The following is a 25,015-nucleotide window of genomic DNA, read 5'->3' on the forward strand; positions in this document are numbered from 1 at the left end:
TGATAATACAATTATTTGGAAAAGACCTGTTTGTCACCTCTGAATGTGGTGATTAATAACAAAGCTCTGGAATAAAGCCATCATTAGTGTTTGCTGGTTTAAAACAAAAAACCCGAGACACTAATGACTAATCATTGCTTTCCTAAGGGCAATTTAATTGAAGAGCTGGATTTAATGGAGTATGCATTCGGTGCCGTATTTGACTTTCTAGATGCTGTGGCCTCCAAGGATCTTCACTCTGGTTTTAGACACTCCTTCTAGGTTAAAGATACTGATTGTCTTGCCTGTTTTATTACATGATGAAGGTAGAGCCTCTTGGAGGCTCTAGTGAGACTTCCACACTTTCTTCACCTTTCATTGTGAGTACACAGTGGATAATAAGACTTCTTTGAATTTTGAGTAAAGGAGTCTTACTGTATACATGTAGAGTTCTTTTTCTACTATTTAGTTACAAGTGCCTGTGTAATATTTTCTTCCTGGGAATAAGCCATAATTGTGTGGTACATCATTGTTTGAGTGTTCCTCAGCAGAAGAGGCTGCTGTTCTCATGTAAATATTACATGTATTTGTATCAAATCCTCAGGCTTTATTTTGACATTTGAATATCTAGACCTTTTGTTTAATGGGACTTTGGATAACGAACTGAGGTTTGGCCACTATTTCCAGGGCACTGCTAACATAGAGCTCATCTCAACCCCCCTCTGGAAGAGAGGAACGGGTACATGTTGGTGGTGGGAGCAACGTGGGCTGCGCGAGGGGCATGGGGCTGGAAACCTCCCCACCTTCTCAGCCCCTTTGGCAGGAGAGGGTTGGGGGGTTTTCCCCAGAAATTTGCTCAGATATGAAAGGGGGTTAGTGTACCTGCTCACCTATCCCACAGGATTCTGGTGTGGCTAATTAGTCAATATTTACACAGCTCTGTGAAAACGCTTTAGAAGTGCCAATTGTGAATTATAATTATATTGTGAAGATGATTGGGAATCCACGTTTGCATGTAGATTCAGGCCATGGGAGTAAGCCTTTCAAATAATGTCTCTTATTTAAATGCCTTACCTATTCCTTATCTCTTGTTGTGTGTTTTTTTTAAGGATGATGAGAAACATTAGTTTACCCTCAGGAAAGACCAGGTCTGACTGTTTTTAATAATGAGTTATGTACTTAGTCACAGTAGGTAAATTTACAAACCAAGCAGGACACACTCAGAGATCGATTCTGTCTGTTCAGCAGATGGTTTTACACAATAGGCATCAGGACAAGCCTGCTGAGACTTTAAAACAAATACTTCTAAGTAATATTGCCATAAGTCTGTTAATACAGTGGCAATTCCTGTTTTAAACTCTGCAGAGCTCCTACTTTATTTATATCCCATCTATTTACCGAAGTATAATAGATTTACTCTGGGAAGAGACTCAATCTCAGCAGATTTACACTGAAGGTTGACATTTAAGTTTCAATTTACTTTCACAAAATAGTAACTAATGCTTAGCACTAGCTGCAGGACACTTCATTATTTTTCATAGCAGCACACCAGTATTAAAGACAAAGCAAGAATAGCCTGCAAAAGAAGTCCATGACTTGACTTAGAGTTTCTGAAATTCCTGGAAACTCTGTTGCAGCAAGAATGCTTTTGTATTTTTTTTAAGTTCTCTGCATTTTCTAGTAACTTTATAAATGTTGCTGGTCTCTTTTAACTGGATAATAAAAGGCTTTATTATTTATTCTACTTTTATGTAAAGTAGTTGGTCAGATAGTTGCTCCTAATGCAGATTTAATATTTTAGCATGTAGATGTGTATGTTAATGTTGCATTAAATGAAAAGAAACCCAGAGTTTCATGTAATCCCAAAGGGGACACTGTTCTGCCTGCAGTTATTATACAAGAGCAATTTGGAACAGAATTGGGCCAGAAGTTCCCTGCATACCTATCTCTTTGCAGTAACATAAAATTTTAGTGGGGAAAAATTACTGGGAAATGAACACTTTGTTTAAAAACATTCATGAAGGGAAAAGAACTTCTTTTTTCCCCCTGAATATGGGTCTTTTGATGGTTGTTTGCTAATCTTGTGCTTACACTTGCATTCTGTAGCTGCATAGAGGTGTTTAATGCAATGTTGATATGAGCCCACACATTGATGTTCCAGTAGAGGGGTCTTAAATATTCATATGATCAGATTCATGTGGTTTTATTTGCTTCTTTTCCTCTCTACCCAAAGTCCTAAGCACCATCAGATGATTAAACATTATCGGGCCTATGGTAGTGAACGTTTCTGAAAATCATTTTTTGTCCTGCCAGCTGGCAGGAGTGTCATGCTCTGGCATTGTTCTGCCTGGAATAAAGTGTTTTTCAGATATTAGACTAAAATGTTTCATTCCTGCATAAATCCTTAAGGTTTTCTGAGAAGGTTGTAGTGCTAAGAGCATTCAGCCTTATGTAGGAAATGATTGTAGAGGAGGATCTGTGCAACAATTAAGCAAGATGTTACTGGTATGAGATTCAACTGCAAATGCAAACTCCTAAATTTAGGAAAGTACCTGCAAGGCACCTTCAGGCTCCGTTATAGTCAGTGGCTACCAGAGCCCCCTTCAGCTGCTTGCCCAGAAGCAGCTGGTGCCATCTGAGTTGCCCTGGGGCATTTCTCATGGTCTCTAATAGCTATTTGAGAAGCATGAGAGTTTTTTGTAGGTCCTGTTTCATGTCTGCCAACCACATCCAGATGCAGGTTTCATCTGCCTAAAGAGAGGGCATTGAATGCTGTTTTAAATGCCATAGGCTATGCCCCTTGACCTCCAGCTGACACTACAGAAGAGCCAGATCTCCTGAAGATCCTGCATCAAGTTGTCCATCTCTGTGGACATATCTGCATAGACATCCAGATAGCTTGGGTGCCCCCAGGCAACTCAAGTGGTCCCAGCTGCCAGTGTTTAGGCAACTACATGGCATCTCCGGGGGCTGGTCAGCTGCATTCCTTGTGAGGCTCCATTGCCTGGTAGCCCCTGGGAATGCAGGAGGCTCAGACACATCATTCACACATAGACACACTTGGGCATCTCATGCATCTCATGATGGGTGGCTGACTCCCACCCATCACATCACACATGTGACATTTCACCAAGCCTGCAGTGCCGCCTGGGACTTTGTTGGTAGGAAATGAAAAAACTATGGAAGGGCTGAGAGGAAGAAAGGAGAGAAAACTGTAGTTGCTGCCCATGTTACTGCTCTGCTGTGCTCTGTAACTCAGCTGGTGAGATGGACTGTGGGTTTGACCCATGGTCTCCCGACCCTCCAGCCTCATCTGCAGAGCCACAGAACAGCAATGTGAGCAATTAAGCCAAGTCAGAAAGCTGCACCGGGGGAAGTCAGTGGCCCTGAGGCTTGATCACTGGGCAGCACCAGCGCAGTGGAATAAATTGGGCATCCTGAAATGGGTCAAATGACTGTCCTTCTGAGACAGCAGTAGGTACTCTATGGTAACTGGGTTGTTTTCTCCATCTGTTTGTACTGACCTTTGAATTTTCCATCATCATTTTGCCTTTGCCTTCACTTCACCTGTGTTTGCCAGCAGTGCTGTCTTTGCCTATTAGCAGTTGTGTACCAGCTGCTGTGCTTTTTCTTTTTTTGGCAGTTTCCATGCAGGTTTTGCTTGCTTTTTTGCCCCAAACTTTTTTGGTGCGCATCAGCATTTTATCTGTTTGCATGCACTAGGGAATGATAGGAGCCATGATCTATTTGGGTCAGTGCATGCCTGTGTGTAACCATTCCAAAATGAGGGATTTTCTAAGAATAAATTCTCCCTCACCAATCTGGTTCTCATTCTTGCCCACATAATATCTGTTAGCTCCCTTCTGCTATTTTTAGACTTGTGAAACTGGGGTAGAGAGAGTGATGAGTCTTTTTGTTGTTTTTGCTTTCCTCCAGCCAAACTCAGTCTTGTGTTTCTCCTGTTAGTTGAATAACTCATGGAAATACATAGCAAAGCAAGTAGTTTAGTAGCTGCCCCAAACTGAGGTCTACAACCATGTGTTACAAGTCAGCTGAAAATTCAAAAAGGATTCTCTAAAAGGATGTCATGATTGTTTATACGGAAGTAGCATATCAGTTTGATATTGCACCTAAGTAAATGCAGAGTTGGATTACCTTTGCTCTTCAGGCAGTTAGCCAGCTGTTTGTTGTAGTCAAGAAAATATTTCAACAAAAGGAAAAAATAATTTACTATTGCTGCCATCAAATTAACCTGTGTTTCAGCTTTCAATAACTAATGGTCACCTTCTTGATTTGTGCATAGTTTCTTTGAAAACTGTCCCATTAAACTGTTTTCTTCTGCAGAATCTGATTGCTTTACAGTAAAACTGTCTCTCTAAGCAGTGGAAAAGGATAAAAAGAGGTTTGTTCACCATATAGTGTTAAATTATCCTTTAAAATGAGCCACATTTAGGAAGGTGTTACAGCAGGGCTGAGCAGGGCAAATTTCTCAAAGAATAAAGATAAAGTAGATGAAATCCAGACTTCTTGGTGAAGGAAAATCAGACATGAACAGGGTATTATAACAATGATGTAATGGTAAATTGTACAAGATAACTAGCTTTGAAATTGCTGGGAGGATGAGGGGGGTTTATTGTAGCTGTATACATTCTTGAGCTGACTTCTCATTATCACATTTTAGGTAAGCAGTCTTATTACTTCATTCATCATTTCATTCTCTTTCTGAGAGACTGTTTTCAGTGTATTTCTTGTCATCTGCCCTTTGTATTTCTGGCATGCCCTGACTTTTCTCACCACTTGGACAACCTAATATTAATAGGCCATAACCAAAGTAATCAATAGATGTGGATATCCGTACTGGTAATTTTATACAGAGCTTGTGTGAGTATGTTTGAATGGGATATTATTATTATAGAAAAATAATTCAGGGGGGAAAAGTGCTAAAACAAAAATGTTGCCCAGGATGAGAAATACTCAGCTAATGGCAAGGATGGCAGTGCCCTAATAGAAGGACCAAGCCTCGAGGTGGATGGAGAAATTATGGCAGCTCATGGAGTCATGGGGCAGAGGTGAGCAGTGGCAACACTGGTGTGGCCTCCAGAAAGAAGGAAGAGGTGGCTGTGGAAGGAGGAACAAGGCTCCATGGGTGGAAGAGGGTGGGTGAAGGTACCAGGAGGCAAGATGACAGAGGTAGAGGCTTCCTGCCCATGTGGGAGTGGAGGCAGTAGCTGCCTTTGTGGTGTGTGTGCACATGGACACGGGCTCAGGCCTCTGGTGCATGTGTGTGTGCATGTGCATGCTGTGGTCACATCTGCACAGCTGAAAGACTGTTCTCAGCTGCTGTGTGGATGAGACATGCTTACTACTGACCAGTCATACAAAGGTTTCGACCTTGCTGTCTGCTCTTCCCCTCGTACATCACCAGTGTAAGACTGTTCTTACCTGGTCTATTTTGACTGTCTGTCCTGTCCCTGGAGAACAGTTATCCTGTATCTTACTCTTCTTCAAAACCTTAACAGGACCAAGCTCTGTGTGGAAATAGTAATGATTTGGGTCAGCACAGAACTGAAACCTGGAAGAAGAAAAGCCAGGCTGGTTATTGATTGTGTGAAGTGATGTGATGCTCTGCTTGTCCTGCCTACCAGCAATTGCTTCTCCGTCATCATGCTTTGGCAGCTCTTAACTCAAAGTAGTAGCAAAGCTTCTTGCAGTAGACATGATGTATTTATCCTTCTCTCTGCAGTGCTACCCATATTGTAGCGCTTCCTGCTAAAACAGTGCCAATGATAGTAACATGGGAAAGCACAGAGGCAGGGGAAGTCTCGCAGCATTACTGATACTTAAATTGCAGAAAAACTGATGCCAACAGGCAGCAAAAAGAACAGACTGGAGGAAGGGGAAAAAAGGGGGTGTTTTTTAGTAATTTTTTATTCAACAAATTCAAGTTTGCAAGCTGTAGGCCAAATTCTGTCTTCTGATTCTTGCTTAGGTGCAAGAGGGGTGTATTTTTATTAGGGATCATGATTTATTCATGTTGAGGAAATGTTCTGTTTATACCAAGTTCAGATTGCAAAGCAGTAGTTAGTAGATGACATTCAGGCTGGAGATTTCCCTTGAAACAACATGAGAAAGTATTTATTTTCTGAAGTCCATTTCCCTTCACGGGTAGTTTCCTACCATTAAATATCCAGCAGTCAGGAGAAAGAGCCTAAAACTGTGACAGGCAACTGCATTTGCTGGATATGTAAACGCAATATTCATACATGGCTTTATGGAGGGTTTCTTTTCCACAGAGTATGTACCCAACATCTCAATTAAATTGAGGAGGGGAAGACCTGGTTTTCATTAGCTGTGAAGGCTTTCAGAATTACATTAGTTGCAGTTCATTAGATCTTATAATCATATTTGCTGTGTGTCATGATGAGGGAGTGAGGGGTTTGGGTGTGTGTGAGGGGAACCCAGCTCGTAGATCATTCCCACAAGACTTCTGATTAACTTCTACTGCCTCAGTCCGTCAGGATCAAGCCCCAAGCTTTATATTTCCCTCTCCACAGCAGGAGAGCAGGTGGATAAAATGCACCACATGCCAGGACGTTGATGTGGGGGGCAGGAAACAGCTGGGTTTATCTTGCCTCACTACCCCACACTGCTCGAGCTGGCAAGCAGGGCAGCACTGGTGCCTTGGTGGGAGATGAAGCTGCAGGATATGCTGGACTGTCACAAGCAAGTGGTGTTTTCATTTGACCCAGCTCTGCTTCCACTTGAAAGGACAGAATGATATGATAATGCTAGTCTTGGAGGGAAATTTCAATGAAATGGTGTGACATGGCGAGGCCATGAAAAGACCTGGTCTATCAGTGCTACTCCCACTGCACAAAGGCTTAGCCACGTTTTCTGTTCTGATGTGTCAACCAAGACAGTCAACTCAAAGGAGTGCATCTGAAGACAAGAATTCAAACTGTGTCTATTGTACATCACCTTTCCCAGAGGGTCACCACACATTAACCTCCCCTGCTTTTGTCTGTGATTTGCAGATATCTCTTCTAATTCTAGATGTCTGAAAGTTCACTGGTCTGTAAGAGGAGACTAGGTATAACCAGCTTTGAAGGTCATACCTAGTCTCCTCATCATTTGAAGGTACCCCTCTCTCCACAGGCAGAAGATAGTCTTCACTGACCATGCAGAGCATACAAGGCAGCCAGTTTAGATTATTTTTAGATGACTGAAGTTAAGGCAGCACCTCCCCTCAAGGACCACATGGCTCTGTTTCCAACTCAAAGGAGAAAAGGAAGATCACATAGATGTGGCACTGCCTGGGGACACTGGGTATCTGAGATCAGTTCTTATCTCTGTCGAAGAGCTCTTCGAAAACCAGCAAATCCTTCTCTGTCTTGGACATTTGCTTCATGAAAAGGAAGTTATATACACAGGGATTCTCTCACATGCTGCCTTCATCTTAAAGTGTAAACTCTTCAGGACAGGGACTGTCTCTAGTGATGAAGGTGAATCTGCATATATGCACCAAATATTTAAGAAAAGTTGGCATTCCTAATGAAATACAAATGCTAAAAAGTTAACAATCACTTTACTGAATCAATTAAAGTGAATACGAGAAATTTGAGCTTGAAATAGCTCTTCACCTTTACAAAGCACATCACAAGATGAACACTGTTTTCTTAAAATTGGTCTGTCACTAAGTTAAATGACTGCTGCCTCTCTTGCTGTGAGATATTACACAGCTCAATTCTCACTAATTCCTTTTGCTTCAAGATTATTTAATCTTAAATATAAAAGGTCCTTCTGATGTAATTTGTGCTCTACCTCCAAGGACCACCACTTAGCTTCCCTGGAACACTCCTGTCTTCCAGACTTTTGTATGTATAGATTATATGCTAGGATTGATACTCATAAATCTGGGGTTTTTATGTTTAAAATTCTTTTCATTAGGTTTTTCAAAGTTGGAATTATTTTGGTGTGCTTCATTTTAGGTATCTCACTCAAGGTGCCTTAAAAGGCTGTAACATCCTTGTTGGACACAATGCATTTTTTACATTTCTCAGTTTAGGTACAGTTAATATCACTGTAAGTACTAAAATTTTAGCAATCTAAAAGTTAACTATCAGTGGAAGTTGTTTAGTCTTCTGTGATGAGAACAGAGGTGAGATCTCTCAGGTGGGATCCCGTAGATAGCATCTGGGAGAATAGAAGCCCGTTTTTTGAGATGTAAACATACAGAAGTAGAATCCCACTTTAAGTAGGAGTCTTGGTTTTTTTTAAAAAAATCTTCTTCTTCAGCAACATTTCATTGGGGATATTCAGAGCATTGTGTTTTGCTGCTGCATATTTTACAGTCTTCTGTATTTTTATAAGTTCAGGGTCCTTTGGAAATTGGAAGTAGCCTCTGGAAAAGTACTATCTATCTGCTGTGTCTCATGGGCCTGATTCAAACATCAGTTTGAGGACAAGTACAATTACCATGGATTTTAGAGGTCCTTTAGGCCAGATGACAGAGGCAATCTCTGTGTGCACCCACTTCCCAGGCTTGGGGGAATTTCTGTTTCCATTATTATTATATGAATTTGCAAAAGAGTTGCTCAAAATGTTGTTGCACTGCAAAGACTGAAAGGGGACTTGGCATGGTAGAATTGTATAAACAGCAAAGTGCAGTTATAAACAGGCTGTGTTTAATATGAAATAGCATCTAGTTCCAGGAACTGCAAAGCTATCAGTAGTAGTTGTGTCAGAGCTGGAAAACACTCACAAAGACAGCTTTCATTTCTATATGCTCTAAAGTATGCAGTAATCGTAGTCTAATTACCTCACTGCAGCCAGAAAGCAATATGGGATATTGTGGGGGTGTGGGAAAGAGAATAATATGCTACAATTAAGCTGTAATCTTTGGCATGGTCACTCATCAGATAAAGCTTTTCTGCTGTTGCATTCGAGACAGTCATTACTGGGCCGCTAAAGGCTGAGGAAAATATGTGGTGGTGTTCCTAGGAGCTGTTTCACAGAGGCTTCATTATCGGTTTCTTCCTCAGCAGCTGGCCAAGCCCAGCCGATGCTCTGCATTTGCAAGCTGTGTCCACAGAGCTCAGCTTTTCCCTGCTTATGCTGGGGGGTTTTGTGCTGCTGGTAATGAAATGGGGCTAACGTTACTACTCACCATGGAATGAATTTGTGAGCTTTAAATTATTAGTTTAAAAACCTGTTTGCTCAGGACCTGATTTATAATGGAAGATACCTTTGGCGGAGATTTGTGAGTGGAGGTTTATACACAGAAAGACCTTGTGAATGTGGGAAATAAATGTGCTAGCTACGTGCCAAGTTAGGTGCATAATTATGCACATGCATTAACCCCAGGATACAGACTGTTTCACTGGGACATAATCATGTTCACATGCAATTATGCTCACTTTCCTTTGAAAACCCAGTTTTACGGTCTGCTAAGAAAACCTTGCTGGTGACGTCTTTTATTTTCTAAAATTCTCCACCATTTTAATAGAAACTATTCCACTGCCTTGAAGCAAGCTCTTGAATTCACATACCTAATTGTTTATACTACTGTCCGGATTCTTCCCACTTTCACGAATGTCTTTCTGAGGAGGAGAGGCAGCCTACAATGCAGGCTTATGTGGAATCACTAAAATTCTATTAGGAATAGAGAGGAAAGCATGGAAGGAGAAGTCAGGTCAACTTTGAATATGTTGACCTTGAGGTGACATGTTCTGACAAGTCATGAATGAGTTGATTGGAGTAGGAATACAGATTGCAGTGTAGATCGGCATTTACTGCTGCAAAGGCCTTTTTTAATTTTTCTGCAATGCCACAGATAGATGGTTTCAGAGAGACTTTGTTTCTCTTTAGATGTTAAGACTGAGAAGGGGTTAAAAGTGACCGGTGTTTTGGGACTGTTCAGTTTTGTCTTAGATCTGGTTTTGCATTATAGAGCACACACATCCTTTGATAAGCCAGCTATGATTTCTGTAAAAGTAGATACAGAGGGGAATTAGATCAGAACCTCATTAGTCTCCTGCTTCACAAAGCAGAAACATGAACTATTTTGAAGGCTTATGGCACGCACAGTCTCTGCAAGGCTTGTCTGATGACAGCCTGTAACAGCAGCGCAGTCCGTATCAGTAATTCCTTCCAGCATCAGGCTTTCAGGACCAGACCTTAATCATGTGCACATCTGGTCTCCTACAGCAGTTCTTCAAGATGTGTCTGCCTTTAACTGTTCTCATTAAATGGGTGCTGCCAAGCCGAGCAGCTCAAAACACAACTGCATCAGAAGAGAATTAATCTGCTGTAGGAAAGAACTTGTCCTGATTTAGAGCACAGGAACCCCAAAAGTGAATTGCAGTAGGTACTGCATGAGAAAGGTGATCTTGGTCTTATGATTTGTGTGGTTCAGTATTGGATCTACCTATAAACAGCTAGAGGCCAAAACAAGGCACCACTGATGCAGAAACAGGAACACAAATTGGTCTTACAACTTTTTTACAGTGTATTTGGAAAAACTTCACAATCTTGATTCTGGTGACAGTATGGTGTTAGGAGAGGTTCTGCCAAGCAGGACCTCAGTCCAGACAGCAGTCCTGTTGCCTGTTGTCTGCAGAAGCAATTGCTCTTATGCACCTACCACCAATTTAAAGTAAGGATAATGTTTGTGTATTCAGGCTGTTCTATAGTATCATCTGTTTTAATGTAGCAATGCCTGAGAATTATCTCAACTTTCTCTTTTTGATAAAAATTCAAGATCTTTGTACTTAATTAGGTACTCATACATGCTTATTGCTATTTTGATATCTTAATATAGTTTTTGTCACCTGTAGCAGAGGTGACTGCCCCAGGCAGAAAACAGAACTGGGAGACAGGAGCTGGGAGCTGGTGAGAGGAGCTGGAGTGAGTAGAAAGCTGGGCATGTCCTGTGGTGGAAGAGTACTGAGAGAAGAGAAGGAGCTCTAGCAGAGGGGGTTTGAGGTCAAAAGGACCCACTGTTTTCAGATTCAGTCTGAGATACAAAGGATCTGGTTTTACCAGGTTAGAACAGCCTAAAGTGTAATTTTGGCTGCAGTAAAATTTTTTTTTACTCAACTAATCCCAAGCTCAGGAGTTAGGTCTGGTCAGGGACCACACCTGGAAGACGATTTGGATACAATCACCATTCTATAGAGAATAAGAAAGTTTAACAGTATGGGCTCAGACTGTACCATGCCAACTGGCTGCAGTACATGACAATTATCCCCGACATGTTTAATTTACTGCTATGGATGTAACCTGAATGTTCAGAGCACAACTCCCATTAAGAGGGAGCCTGCAGGCAGACTCCAAACCAGGACCTGCAGTAGGAGATACCTGTGAAAAGTTTGGCACAAGTATTTTGCCCATACAGGGACAAATGCAACCCCGATGGTGTCACAAAATTTGGGTATAATGCCATATGCTGTCAGGAATCCACCAGTTGTGGCAAGCTACAGAAAGGAGACACTCAGGAGCTGCTTCCAGCTCCTCTGCTGTTAAAGCATGGTAAGGCCACATGGTGGAAAAGGCCAAAACCAGTTTCAATTTAATATTAAGAGGTTTAGAAAAGGTCTATTTGGGGGAAGGAAGGGTGCTTGAAGTTCATTTTAACCCAGTTCACCATTGTGCTACACTTAAGCTCGTGCCAGAAGCATGAATGGTGTTTCCCTGCCAGTGGCATGGTGTTTCCATGCATGCAGAGAACAGTCCTGACATAGAAACGGTTCTGGACAGAGCAAAGTGCATCTGCCATGTCCTCCCTCTTCTCTAAATTAAGTGCCTAGTTTGGTGTGAACTCTTGTTGGTGCAGGAGTTGTGGTAATGGATTGCCTTCCTTCAGGTGTTTTCTTTAGGGTGGCCTGAGGATGTTACATATATTCTCTGGGCACTTGGAGATGCACTGCACCCACTGATGCCTGAGCTGGGTCTGAAGTTGCAGAGGAAATTTTCTGAAGAGGGAGTAAGGTAACAAGGAACTTGTTAGGTCTCCTGTAGGCCTCTAGCTTCATAGAGAAAGTCTGTTTTCAGTATTTGGCAGTTGGAACTAGATGATCTTTAAGGTCCCTTCCAACTCAAACCATTCTATGATTTGGAGAAACAGAAGATAAAAGGATTTGCATCCACAGATGTTACTTGCACCTGCAGGACTATTTCTGCCACTGCCTGTTTGTTGTAGCCTGGGTTTCTGTTCTGGTTTTGTGTTTGAATTACAGTGTTTGCAGCTGGATGTAGACAAGAGAACATTAGTTTCATAATTCTCAGCTCCTGTCTCAGTTCATGATTCCACATATCTTATACCTCACCACTTTCTGGTTTAACGCAACTCTCTAGGGGCTTGCTACCAGACCAATAAAAATCTCCTTTAAAAATTATGACCTTCTTCCCCGCTCTCCCCTCTCCCTCTCAAATCTGCACAGTTGGGGTGGAGGGGATCTTCCAAACCGGGTGATGTGATGGATCTGTTCTGCAGTTTAGCAGCAGATAACTGAAGGCACTGGGAACAGGAGGGGTGGGAAGGAGAAGAGGGCAGTAGGAGACCCAGCAGCCTGAGAAGGAGCCCAGTAACCGAAGCTCAGCACAGAGGCAAGCACGTAAAGCTCCTGGGCAGTGCCCCTGTTAGCCGAATCCAGCCTGACAGCCCAGGACAGGGAGTCGCGGTCCCGCAGCCCTCCCTGAATCTCTCCTGTCCTGTCGCATTTGGCTTCTCACATTCAAAGTTGCTCAGTTGTCAAAACAATTTCTTCCCTTGCCTACACTCCATCTATAATTCATTAAGAAGAGCAGAGAGGTGAAGCAGTCAGCTTTTCCCACTCTTTCCCCTTTGGAAAGCATAGGCTGAATGTGGTTTGCAGCAGGACATGAATGGACAGTTGTAAAACCCAGAAGCCACGAGGAAGGTAGTGAGAGAGGGACATGCTGCCATCTCCTGCCAGGCCTCCTGGGCCACCGAGCTTGGCATCCACCTCCCACAAAGCATGTCCCCAATGCGTTTTGCTGTAAGCTTGGGCAGATCTTTGCTCCGAAAACCCAGGTCAGATCCTGGACCTGAATCACGCTGGATCTGTCCATTCCTGGGCTTCAAAGGAGTTCAGGTCTCAGTCCAAGCTTTTCCTCACTAGTTAAAATTGTCACTCCATGTGCTCCCTAATATTGCAGCCTGTATCTTAGGCACAAAACTGCTTCAGTCCAGATAGAGTTTTTTATCCTTCAGCTTGTCAACAAATTTGCAGTTGCATGCCCTACACTCCCATCATCACCAACTCAGGCTGAACTGCCTCAGCTCTGCTTTATTCCTGCAGCTGCTGTAAAGAAAAATAACACATTATTCACTGTGAAAGTGCAGGTCATGAATTGAAGTATCCGTCTTTTTGAAACTGCAAATATAATTGTGCATTTAAGTGCAATTTTGAGGAAATGGCTATGGGCGTTATTTGCCATATAGGTTCCACTAATGCAAATATTGATGTCTAAAAAGCAAGAGAAAGTTGCCACAAGAAGGAGAAATTTTATTCAATGTAGTGTAAAGATTAGTTTTCTGAACTGACAGTGGCTTTCAAATGCGAACGCGAACTGTAGTTTGCATTTTGCCTTAGATGAAATAACCAGTTTTCTTATCCAGGTATTCCAGGCCTGTCTCTATTACTCATCTTTGGAGTTCAGCGTCACCAGCAACTTGTGTGGAGATTTCTGTGGAAAGGGTACAATGAAATAAATCTTCATCTTAAAAAGATCATTGCATACAAAAAAAACCCCCAACAGTTCAATTGACTGTTACTCTGTCTCGGAGGTGTCTCTCTGCAAGGTTAAACTATTCAAGTCTGTCAGTCTTTCAGGGCTGGAGGTAGGACTTTTTTCAAGCCCAGCAGATGTAAGCTCCATCTTTATCACCAGGGTTTGCATTCAGCTCTGAAGCACCCTCGCAAGAGCCACAAATCCCTGTCCTCGATCGGAGAGATTCACCAGAGGGCAGCACAATATCACTTTTTATTGTAACAGCAGGTGTTAATCATTTCAAGCTAAGAGCTTTTTGAAATTAGCTGCGTGTTGTTCTATAGTTATGACTGAAAATAAGTTTATTTTTAAAGCTAGCCTCTGAAGCAGCTCCAAAGTCCATTCTGTTAGGCATACGTTAACATTTTAGTGTCCAGGCTTTCACCAAGTGGAAGCAGAGGGACTAATAGACAGTTGTATTTTCAATGTATCTCTCTGTCCAGATCTGGTCAGGGCAGCTGGTGGGTGCTTGACCAGCTTCAAGTATTTCAGCAGCTCTCCTGTGTAAAAGGCACCAGCCCAAGTGAATCCTATTTTAGTCTTATCATTTGGGAGGTATTAAAGAGTAGGAGTAAGCCCTCTGATGGCACTTTGTGAGTAGGGTTCACAGAGGGTGAATGCAGGCATGCTTTTTTTGTATTGTAATTATATTTACTTCTGGTTGTCCTGTATGCTGAGCAGTTTCTAGGTCCTCTAGAATTTATGCCAAACTCTCACCGTTCAAGGAGCTAAGAGGAGTCACTGGTCACATCTTGCCTGCTCAGCATCCCTCACGCAGGGCTTCATCTGTTGTCAATCTGTTCCAATTTATTACTTTATTCTGCTTGCACAGCTAACTGGTGTCTCCAGCAGCTGCCTCCCCTGGTTCAAGTGCCACTGTACTTTTCTAACTTTTTCTGACCTTTTTCTCTCAACTTGCAGTCAAAGCTTTGGTATCTGAATTCTTGTTCTTTTGCTGTAGATTAACTACATCTTCTGTCCTTGGTCATTCTCTTTGCTCTATTTGGCTTCTGCCTGGTGGGATGTCTGAAGTCTAGCTTCAATCTTGTACTTCACTCCTGACATTCACGTGTAGGTCTCCCTCAACTCTCTCTCTCTGATCTCACTCCTTTTTAAGCTCAGTCTCAACTCCATCCACTCTGCTCATCCCAACACTTCCTAACTGTACTGAAGTCTTCAAAGATGCAGCTTTTCTATGGGGCTGCTCCCCATGCATCCTTAGCTTTCTTTAGCTCAAATATTATCTTTATTTAAAGGCCAGCAGCCTTAAGAATATATGTGTAGAATAAAAGAATAACTTCCTACCATATTACCTTTTGGTACATTACTTAGTCTTCTGAGAGGAGAGTAGTATTGTTCTTCAGAGCAGGTATAAAATCATGAAATTAGTAGTAGAAATAATTTAAATGGTATCTTTCAAAACAACTTTGTGTCTGCTTTAAAAAAAAAACAAAAAAACAACGTGATTCAGTTTTAAGGAAAAGGGAAAATATTTTGAAATCCCTATTCTTTTTGTTGTATTTTTCTTTGCCCAGTATTTGGGGGGAAAAAAAAAAAGGTTTCTTTTTCATTTGCATTCTCTTGGGAAAACTAAGGAAGAAAAGAACAAAAATGCTGAAAAAATACTTCTTTCAGTTTTCATTTTTTCATATTCATTTTCATTGCATCCTTTTTTTCCAAGGAGGGAAGAAAATTAGAAATTTAAAGACAAAAGGATGGGAGAAAATAAGGTAGAAGATCTTTTAATAATAATTTTTAAAAGCTTTAACAGAGCAGAAAATGTCTTTGAAATTTCATAAAAAATAAAAGTTGAAAAGAAAAATACTTTCTATTCAAAACACTTAACAAAGGTTTGGAGCTAGTTAAAGCAGCCGGTGCAGTATGCTTTGTAGTGTTTTCTAAATGAGGACAGTCCATCACCTCTACAGGAATCCATCCAAGTTCACAGTGCCCTTGCACCTCATCAGAGAGGTCTTTGTGGGCATTACACCAAGTTTTCTCCTGGCTAAATCTGATTCTGCTTCTCTTAAGGTCTCTCCATTTCAGAGCCAGTGATGTGACTATGATTCAGTGTAGAAATAACCCGAGTTTTGCTTTAAAATAGGGATGAGGCAGGGCTGTATCAGACTCACATCTGCAATATACATCATTTTTAGAGTGGTATGCCATTGCTTTTAAATGTTTACTTTTTCAAGCTCTACCAAGATAACCCCAGAGGCACATTGCTCAGCAGTGGTCACCCCAGAGAGCGGTGACTCTGGTGTCAGTGCTCAAGGCTACAGGTAAGACATACCTGTGCTTTGGCAAGGTGTGCAACACCTACTCTTCCCATCCTGTGTATTTATGGGTTTGGAGAAGTTACAGATCATGTAACTTTCTTATAACTTGGCCAAACTAGAAATATTTAACTACACTTTGAAGTTGGTCTTTCCAGGATCAGCAAATTTTTCCATCTTTTGTTTGTTTCTTCCCATTTCAAGTTATTGCAATGCCATTAGAATCTAAACTTAAAGAAAAAAAACTTTTATCCACCGTGAATAAATTAGTAAGAATTGGTTCTTCTTGGAAGGTGTCTAGAAGTCTGATCCTACATGGTAGAAACCAGTGCACCCATTTTATGTAGGAACAGAAATGTTACTTGTAAGAGCTACCCAGTCACATAGCTTAGTTGTTAAGTTTATTCTGCTGACTCACCAGATTTCCTCTAATGTGAATGGCCTTTTTTGTGAAATTAATCCTTTTTCTCCTAAGATTTTAATAACAAAATGGTGACATGATGGTTTTTGATATAGATATGATAGTAGTACCGAACTGAATTTGCTATTACAAAATTTGCTTCTGCTGCAAAGAAAAAAACTTTGCAGAAGTTGTAGTTGGTTTTGAAAGCTCACTTTCAAATATCACTGTAAAATACTACTCTGTCCCTCAAAGTTAGTGCAGAGATACTGTACTACCTTTTATTCATGTTGAGATTGTAGATCAGTAACAGCTTGCGCTAATATTTGACAAGGTTTGTTCTATGTCACCATCAGAAATGTAGCTGAAAATCTCTTTGGCTAGCTGGTTTGTACTTGAAACTGGTTTTTTGTAAGATCTGGATTTGAAAATCTCTCCTGCCAGATTTGTAGCTGCCAGATTCATTATCTTCAAAATTTATATTAACCTCTAATGGTGTTTTTCTTTCTGCAGAAACAGAAGGTGCATGCAGCACAGATGCCAGCCTTCTCCAAGGAATAACTTCTTCATCCGCAAGTGACACCAGCTCTTGCTAGTACCATGGGGCCAGAGGGTGGCTTCTTAGGCAGTGGGCAGGTCCACGTCATCCTGTGGGGAAGTTTGGCAGCCATGACAACACTGTTGTTCCTCACCTTCCTCATCTTCCTCTGCTCCAGCTGCAACAGGTAAGGCTCAGGAGCTTAGCAGGCAGTAACGTTCTTGAGTCAGATAGTGTGGGGATTGAAATAGCTTCACTAATAACTAGTCAGCAAGAAATACTGAGGACTTAGGTACAGAAATAAAAAAAGTGCAGTGCAAAATCTGTTTTCAAAGCAAACCTGAATTTGAACAGTTCTGTTCATTCTAAAATCTAAACTTTTTTTTCTTTTGCTGTGAAGGAAAAACACTATTGTGTTTGCTAGGTGCTTTCTGCTAAGCTGAAGCCTGGATCACCTGTGGACAGTGACTGTTAGCAGATCACACCACTAATCTGAAACTGAGAAAATTAGGTGGGCTAAACAGGACCAAAAAAGTATATGTAAAAAGAAAGGAAAACAATTCCTATTATTTCAGCTTTACTTTGGCCATTCCTGAAGACTAGGGATTTGATCTTGCTGTTCAAGTCAAAACGAGTAGGAATCAAATGGTGATACTAATTAATGTCTTGTACTCAGACCTTACCCTTATTTTCTTCTCCATAAGAGGGTTCAATTTCACCAATACAGGCACTTCTACTGACTTTGTTTATTTACGTTTCAAGACCCCTTCATGACACCTAAGCTGAGCCCTGCTGATTGCACAGGGGAGCTGGGCAGCCTGTGCTCAATCCACGGTGCCCTTCCAGCAGGGCAGACTGATCAGACACTTCACAATGAGCAGAAAGACTGCTTGGGTCCATATTGCTACGTTTTGCCAATCAATCAGCCAAGTGTACGGGGGGGTGAAAAAAGCCCTATCCATAACTTAGTACAATGGCAAAGTCTTTGCTTTGGACCCTTATGCCTATAGGAGCGTGTTCTTTCGGCAGTTCAGCATTGAGAGCACTGAGGAAGCTGGACGGCCATAAAATACACTATATTGGCATAAGGTTTGTCTACAGTGGAAGGCTCTGTTTTTCATCAGGACTTCTCTAATGCCGACATTGCAAAAAACAGTCGTGGACAAGACCAGACCCCAGAAGTTGGTTGAAACCCTAAAAAGCATAAGTTGGAATTGTAATATCATGTGATTCAGAAGTGCTTTTGTAAGCTCTTAGGTGACATTTCAGTATCTTCCTATTCATCTGAGTTTCCTGTGGTACTTGCGTAAAAGTACTAGAAATATGTATTTTTTTATTTATTTAAAATTATAAAACCTGTTTTAAAAATCCTTAAGCCCACAAACATTCCATTTAGGTACCATGTTTTCTCTTGTAACACTCTAGTCCTTGAAACATCTCTAGAAAGATGTTTTTAAAACAGAGTCAAACCTCTGAGTATGTCTTTGCAGTTACAGAGATACATTGTCAGAAACTATCTATTGATGTTCTTTAATATTGAGTTGCTAGTCTGGACACAGTATCTTTTATTTCAGGTCATTCTGTAGGGCAGGTTGTTTATGAATAAGTGCAATTTTGTAAAATTTGTTCCTCACTCTTCAAAAATGGTTGAAGACATGGAAAACTGAACAAAATCTGCTCTTTCTAAAATGTCAGAGTCAGAAAAGTTCCAGAGAGGAAATTCAGTATTTGTAAACTTTAACTGTGCTCTGCATTGATGCAGAATTACTTGCTTCGTTTTCTTACTTCCCAGTTAGGTAGAATTTTAACAGTTGCTTATGTGGGAAGTATGGTGCATTGCAAACTTCAGAAGCAGCACAGAGTTCATACTGTCAGTATTTTCTTACCCTTTTACTTGCCTTTTCATCCAGGGAGACGTTATAGCGGCCTTCCAGTACTTAAAGGGGGCCTACAGGAAAGATGGGGAGGGACTTTATCAGGGAGTGTAGTGATAGGACAAGGGGGAATGGTTTTAAACTGGAAGAGAGCAGATTTAGTTTAGATACAAGGAAGAAATTCTTTACTGTGAGGGCGGTGAGATGCTGGCATAGGTTGCCCAGAGAAGTTGTGGATGCCCTCCCTGAGTGTTCAAGACCAGGTTGGTTGAGGCTTGGAGCAACCTGATCTAGTGGAAGGTGTCCCTGCCCATGGCAGGGGGGTTGGAACCAGATGATTTTTGAAGGTCCCTTCGAACCCAAACCATTCTGTGATTCTGTGATTCTATTAGTATTTTAAACTCATGGTTTATTACAATGTTTCCGAATAAGCGCTGTATTTCCAAAATGGTAAAAACTGTAAACGTGATTCATACTTTGAGTCCTATGAGATACTCAGTGAAGCAGGATTCTTTTTAAAACTAAGTTCAAGGCCTCTGCTGCTATGAAATTTGTAGGCCTTCTTGAACTGCTCACACTTATTGTTAATTATAACCAGCATCCTAAGTGGGAGAAGGCTGGATTTTGTGGACCTTTTCTTCTTCTTCATAGGATAAACACATTTTACTAACACAGTTTAAGAACTCCCCAGGTAGTCTGTCACCAAAACATGTGTCCCATGTATCCCCAAACATTTCAGATATGTTAAGTTGAGGATAATAATATTTTTATTGTCATCAGTTACTCCTTACTGTGATCTTAAACTGAACAAGAAAAAGGGTTGTGTGTGGTTTTTGTATGTCTTCAGATATGTTCATCACCACCCTATCTTGATGGTGACCTTACACAAAGGTCATACCAGTCCCTGTAATAATTTTCAGTTATTCATTATTGTGAATCACAGTTCTTCTCCCTGCAGGTGTGTAGGGTCTATTAATGACTGGCATTTGTATATTAGCATAATCTATAGTAACAGTTCATACCTCTTTTTCATTAAGGGAAAAGAAGACCAAACATCAGAATGGAGATCATGAAAATCTGATGAATATGGTAAGTATTTCTGGCAGCTTGTGTCTGTCTTGTGGTTAACTTGCACCAATCTCCTTGCAAAATACTGCAGGTTAGAAAATAGCTCAGGAATTTGAAGATGGTTGAGCATGGGAAACTTTAAAAGTTGTAGAAGAGAAAGAGGAGGAAAACTTGTGTAGACCCCAATAATCTGCACTCTCTCAATGCTATTTCTGCCACCATTGTCACTCCAGATCTCCTTTCTTTCACTCCGTTTGCAGCACAAGTGCAGTGTACCCTTTGTCAGCTGCTGTCTTCTCACGGATTGAAGCCATGGTAGTTTCTATTACCATAAAAGCTGGAAGGGAGATCACTCTGGACATCCTTGCATTTATTTGTTTTAACATCTGTAAACACAGGCACCTAAATCTTGGAGTATAGTTTCCATGGTTTGACTCTCCTGCCAATAATATCTATGAGTCAGAGCTCCCGAGCTCAGAATGAAATTCGTCGCATATCTATTTATGCAAACATCTATTCCGATCCAACAGTGATTAGATCTCACTAATTTGTGTTGCAGCCTTCTGACAAGGAGGTGTTCAGTCACTCGATCACAAGTTCAGCTACAGAGCCCCCTCCGAGCAGCGACCAGAATGGGGCACTCAGCAATGGCGAGGGTGAGTAGCACAGCCCCTGCGGGTGGGTTGAGCAAGCTGTGCTGTCCCCTTGCGCACAGCTCCCATGTTAGCTCGACACTGGTGATCCCTCAAGTCTTAGGTTTCTAGTCGTCAGCTTTCCAAGCACACAGTCATGCCATTTGTCTGAATACCCTTTGTTTCCCTCTGCTCACCTCCAGAGGTCTGATACCAGATCAGCTGCTGTATGCCAGGGCAGTGGCCGGGCATGCAGCTCTCTGGAGGGCAGTCAGTCCTCTTCGCACAGGACCTAATTCACACAAAACTTACGATCAACTTTAAAAATGCAGTGAGCATGTTTGCCTTCCTGGGAAGTCAGTAGCCCATTGCTGCATCTCCACTTCCCTGCTGGGCATGCTCTGACACAGCCCTACACCCAAGCTCCCAGTCCTCCACGCCAGCCAACACTGGTGCTAAGGTCCTCCTCTGGGCCACCAAGCTACACCTGCAGATTGACCAGGCCATCAGGCAAAGACTGGCGTTCCCTGATCTTGGCCAGCTACGAAGTTGGAATGTGACCAGAAGATGCAGTTGTACCTCAGAGCTTCACTCCTAGAGGCTGTGGAAGTATTTCAGGTCCTCTTCCAGGGACTACAGCTTTGGATTATAGTCCTGTGCTGTGAGAGGTTGTCACTTGTATTTTTGTACTTTAGAAAACAGGCAACATAAATAGGCTTCCTTTTTTTTCTGTAGTCTCTGCTTTGCTGAACACTCAAAATGATTCACAGTGAAGTATCACTGGAAAATATTTTACTCAGCTGCACCTAAAAATAAACTCAGTCTCAGCTCAGAGCCACTGGGAGCCAACTGTTGTCTCCATACTAGGCACCGACACCATGGGCTGCACTCCTCATCTCCTACCTCCTCATCTCACTGTGCAGCCGGAGGCTAAACTATTCAATCTTTACCCCTCAGAGACAAGTATTGAAAGGAATTTTTAAACTTTGTTTTTCCAGCTAATCTCTGCTCCCATCCATTGGCTTGTTGCATATGTAGGTGTGTGGCTCAGCAAGGGACTCAGTGAGCAAAGCCCTGCAGAAGGGAAGCATTTCTCTTTACCACGAGCTACCACACATGCAGCTGTCAAAGCTGCTACTAAAAAGTGTGCTGTCAAACAGCAGGCAGTTTTCAGACTGTCTGATATTACTCAGCTTACACGCTGCATAACAACCCTCTGAATAACAGGAACCAATGTGCTTTAATTTCTTATTTATAGTTTATGTGTTCTTTTTGATAATAGTTTTCTTTTGCCGTTTCTGCTAGCCTTTTGAGCAGAGGCAGGGCTATGGAATCAGTACCATCAAACGTTTTTTCCTTTACCCAACCTTCCAGCACTGTGTTTATATATGCCAACCCCTTATCTATGCCAACCCTTTCTATGTCACTACCCATAACCACATGAGCACGGAAATGTGAGCTCTCATTACTTCTGGTTATCCCCCCCCAGGCTGAACAGGGTGGGTGCTCTCTGGAGCCTGTGGCAGTGCTCTGCATAGCAAAGAAATCCCTGAGAGCAATCATCAGAAGGGGAAAAAACATGTTCTAGCATCTCCAGACTGGATCCTGATGTTCCTCAGGAAGTCTGCAGGCATCCTGGGTAGCAACTAGGACACCTTGAGTGCTAGTCAGGACATGATAGGACACTTTCTCCTGTTCCACTTATTCCTCCCCAGTTGTATGCAGGAGCCAAGTGAATGGAGAAGGATATTTTCCTTTTCTTTTCCTCCCATCTCCCATTCAGACAGCAATTACCATCTCACACCTCCAGTTCTATCCTGAGATTTGCTGTCAGCAAATTTGCTTTCACCCTGTGGGTGCTGACTGCAGGAGTCTGCACGCCCTGAGCACAAGAGAAAGCAATGTCCATGACAACCACCAAATAAAGGGTACTGATTGCTTTGGCAATGCTTTATGTCATCCTGTCAAACACACTGAAGGAAATGGAAGAATGGATTGATTTTGCTGAGAGTACCATAGGAACTGTACTAAGAAAAGCTGTTCAAAAGTAATTTTTCAAAGAAATGGTGTCACATAAAGTTATGTATCTTATACTACCTGAAACATGCATGTATGTGCCCATGTATACATCCCTGAATGCAGGCAAATATCATATGTGTGCACTGTAAGATGAGAAGTCCCACAGATTTCAGTCCCTAATACTCTCTAGTGACAGTGACATGTGACCCACTTCTGGGACTTAAAATAACATGTTCTGCCTAACACTACTTTCTGAAGTCTAGTCTTCTCTTTTGTGCATATGGCTGGCTCGTTAGTAGGTTGTCAACCTACATTATGTGCTGCGAGACTAAGAGGAGTATGGCATAGCCTTCCAGTGAGGAGCTTCTGGTGTAGCGTGGAGGGAGGCTGACTGCAGCAGGGCTGAGCAAGGTGTGATTCAGACAAGAATTTGGCCAGCATGTTAAACAAGGTGAGGGGTGGGTAGGGAGGAAGCAAGAATGCTTTCCTTTTTGATTCCAAAGGACAGGGAAATGGAAAGAGGAAAATCTAACAAGGCTTTTTTTAAAGGCACTTGGTTTGAGGCCTCCCACCAGCATTCCCCTCCTGAGACTACTGAGCAGTCTGTAAGCATTCAATATAATCGACTACAGCTCAGCATCCATGTGCACCTGCACCTGCCCACCCATCCCCTGTTCTTACTGTGAATGCTGTTGCTATATAATGTGACTTGGGGGTGCACAGAGTATTTAAGATGTTGTGAGAAAGAGCTTTTAACAGGAGAGTGCAGAAATCTCTGTAACTGAAACCATAAAAAAACCATGATGACCACTAGACATTTCCAGGCATTAGTATCATTTATCCTTTCCAATGAGACATAAACCCAAAGTGATGTAGAGAGTACCAAATTGCACTCACTTTATAGTTGTGCATTTGTTTTAAATACTTCTTTGCAATTTTCTCTAGTACTCTCAGAGGACAGTACAACTGCCTGTATCCAGCCTTATGAAGAAGTACAGACGTCTGTCTCTGATCTGCTAGACCAACAGGATAGTCTTGGAAAGTCTATAAAATGTCACCAGAGCCGGGAACTACCCAGTATTCCCCCTAATACCACCATGGAAACTATCATCTCAGCTAGAAATGCAGAAAATGATCAAGGTCTTGGAATGGAAGGGCCTTATGAAGTCTTGAAAGACAGCTCCTCTCAGGAGAACATAGTTGAAGACTGCTTGTATGAAACTGTGAAGGAAATTAAAGATGTTGGAGCAATAGCCAGCATGGAAGAGAGCTGTAACAGCAAATCAAAGGCTACGCTGACAGTTTCTGAAGGTCAGAATCAGATTCCTGAGTGCAGAATTGAATCAGCAGAATATGCATCTGTTGACCGAAATAAAAAAAGTCGCCAAAGTGCTAATTCAGAAAGCCCTCTTGACAACACACCAGATGTAGAGGATGAGCTGCCCCCTCCAGTACCCATGAAACTTCTTGATGAAAATGAGAATGTGCAAGAAAAAGAAGTGGAAGAAGGAGAAGTGACAGAAGGAGCAAGCAAACCAGAGAAGGTAAATACTGCAAATACTTGTCCTTGTCAAACAGCCAAATGATGATAGAGAACATATGGGTGGGAGAGGACTTTTTTTTTTAAATAACAAAAAAATGCCAAGAAAAAAAAACACTCAAGGTGATGCAAGACTGTAAAATATGGAAATATGAAAATGTACAGTATAGTCTTTGCACTATAGACATAGACTCATTCTATTGCAGCCTATACTTTGGATTGTTGCAGTATGCACTTCATAAGGCTTTTCGCAAATATTATCCAGAAATTGCATAGGAGGCCTCTGCTTCTTTTTTTAATGGTCTTTTAACTTGTGGGAGCTCTTACAATAGGTATCCAGTAGCTCCATCAGCATCTATATCTTGTTCAGAATTCCCCCCTTGTTTTTTTTCTCATGAAACCTCAATTTACAAAAAGGAGAGGGGGGAATTCTTGGTGGATGCCCTAACTTTAGATGTGCCTCCTTTGTTGAGCCACCTTGACTTAGCTGTGCAAGTGTCAAGCATCTGCTCAAAGCCACTCCTCTCATCTCTCTGTAGGAGAGAGGGACAGAAAGAGAGAGATTGCAGCTGTAGGCTTTTATATTTGTCAAGTTCTGTATGTCACATGTAAACAGAGTAATGAATTTCCACCTGCTGAAATCATGGCCAAAAGTTATGTTTTCTCAGCTGCTTATTCTTTCTGCCAGCCTAGGGACAAGTTAGTGGTAAACTCGTTAAAAAATAGAATGATGACATTTTCAACAAGTTATTTTCCCATTTTTAGTTTTTCACCATAATTAATTTTAAGGATGCTTTCAGATCATTGCACAGAGTTTTCATGAACTGTTGAGTTTGGATTTTTCAGAACTAATTTAGATAACTTATTATTAATTGTTAATGAAAGAACTGCGATT

At 41.7% G+C, this 25,015-nt stretch overlaps 1 protein-coding gene across 4 annotated transcripts in view; it reads left to right on the forward strand.

The window, feature by feature from the left end:
• PAG1 (phosphoprotein membrane anchor with glycosphingolipid microdomains 1) overlaps positions 1 to 25,015 on the forward strand; it is a 116,049-nt gene that overhangs the window by 75,889 nt on the left and 15,145 nt on the right. For all 4 annotated transcript variants that reach the window (XM_074816830.1, XM_074816835.1, XM_074816848.1 and 1 more), the window contains 4 exons: positions 16,963 to 17,174; positions 19,899 to 19,950; positions 20,489 to 20,585; positions 23,526 to 24,124. In XM_074816830.1, coding sequence (XP_074672931.1) covers positions 17,050 to 17,174; positions 19,899 to 19,950; positions 20,489 to 20,585; positions 23,526 to 24,124 — 873 coding nt within the window. In that variant the 5' untranslated portion in view covers positions 16,963 to 17,049. The remainder of the gene's footprint in view (positions 1 to 16,962; positions 17,175 to 19,898; positions 19,951 to 20,488; positions 20,586 to 23,525; positions 24,125 to 25,015) is intronic.

Source organism: Strix aluco, chromosome 1 (genome assembly GCF_031877795.1).
Source record: "Strix aluco isolate bStrAlu1 chromosome 1, bStrAlu1.hap1, whole genome shotgun sequence".
NCBI lineage: Eukaryota > Metazoa > Chordata > Aves > Strigiformes > Strigidae > Strix > Strix aluco.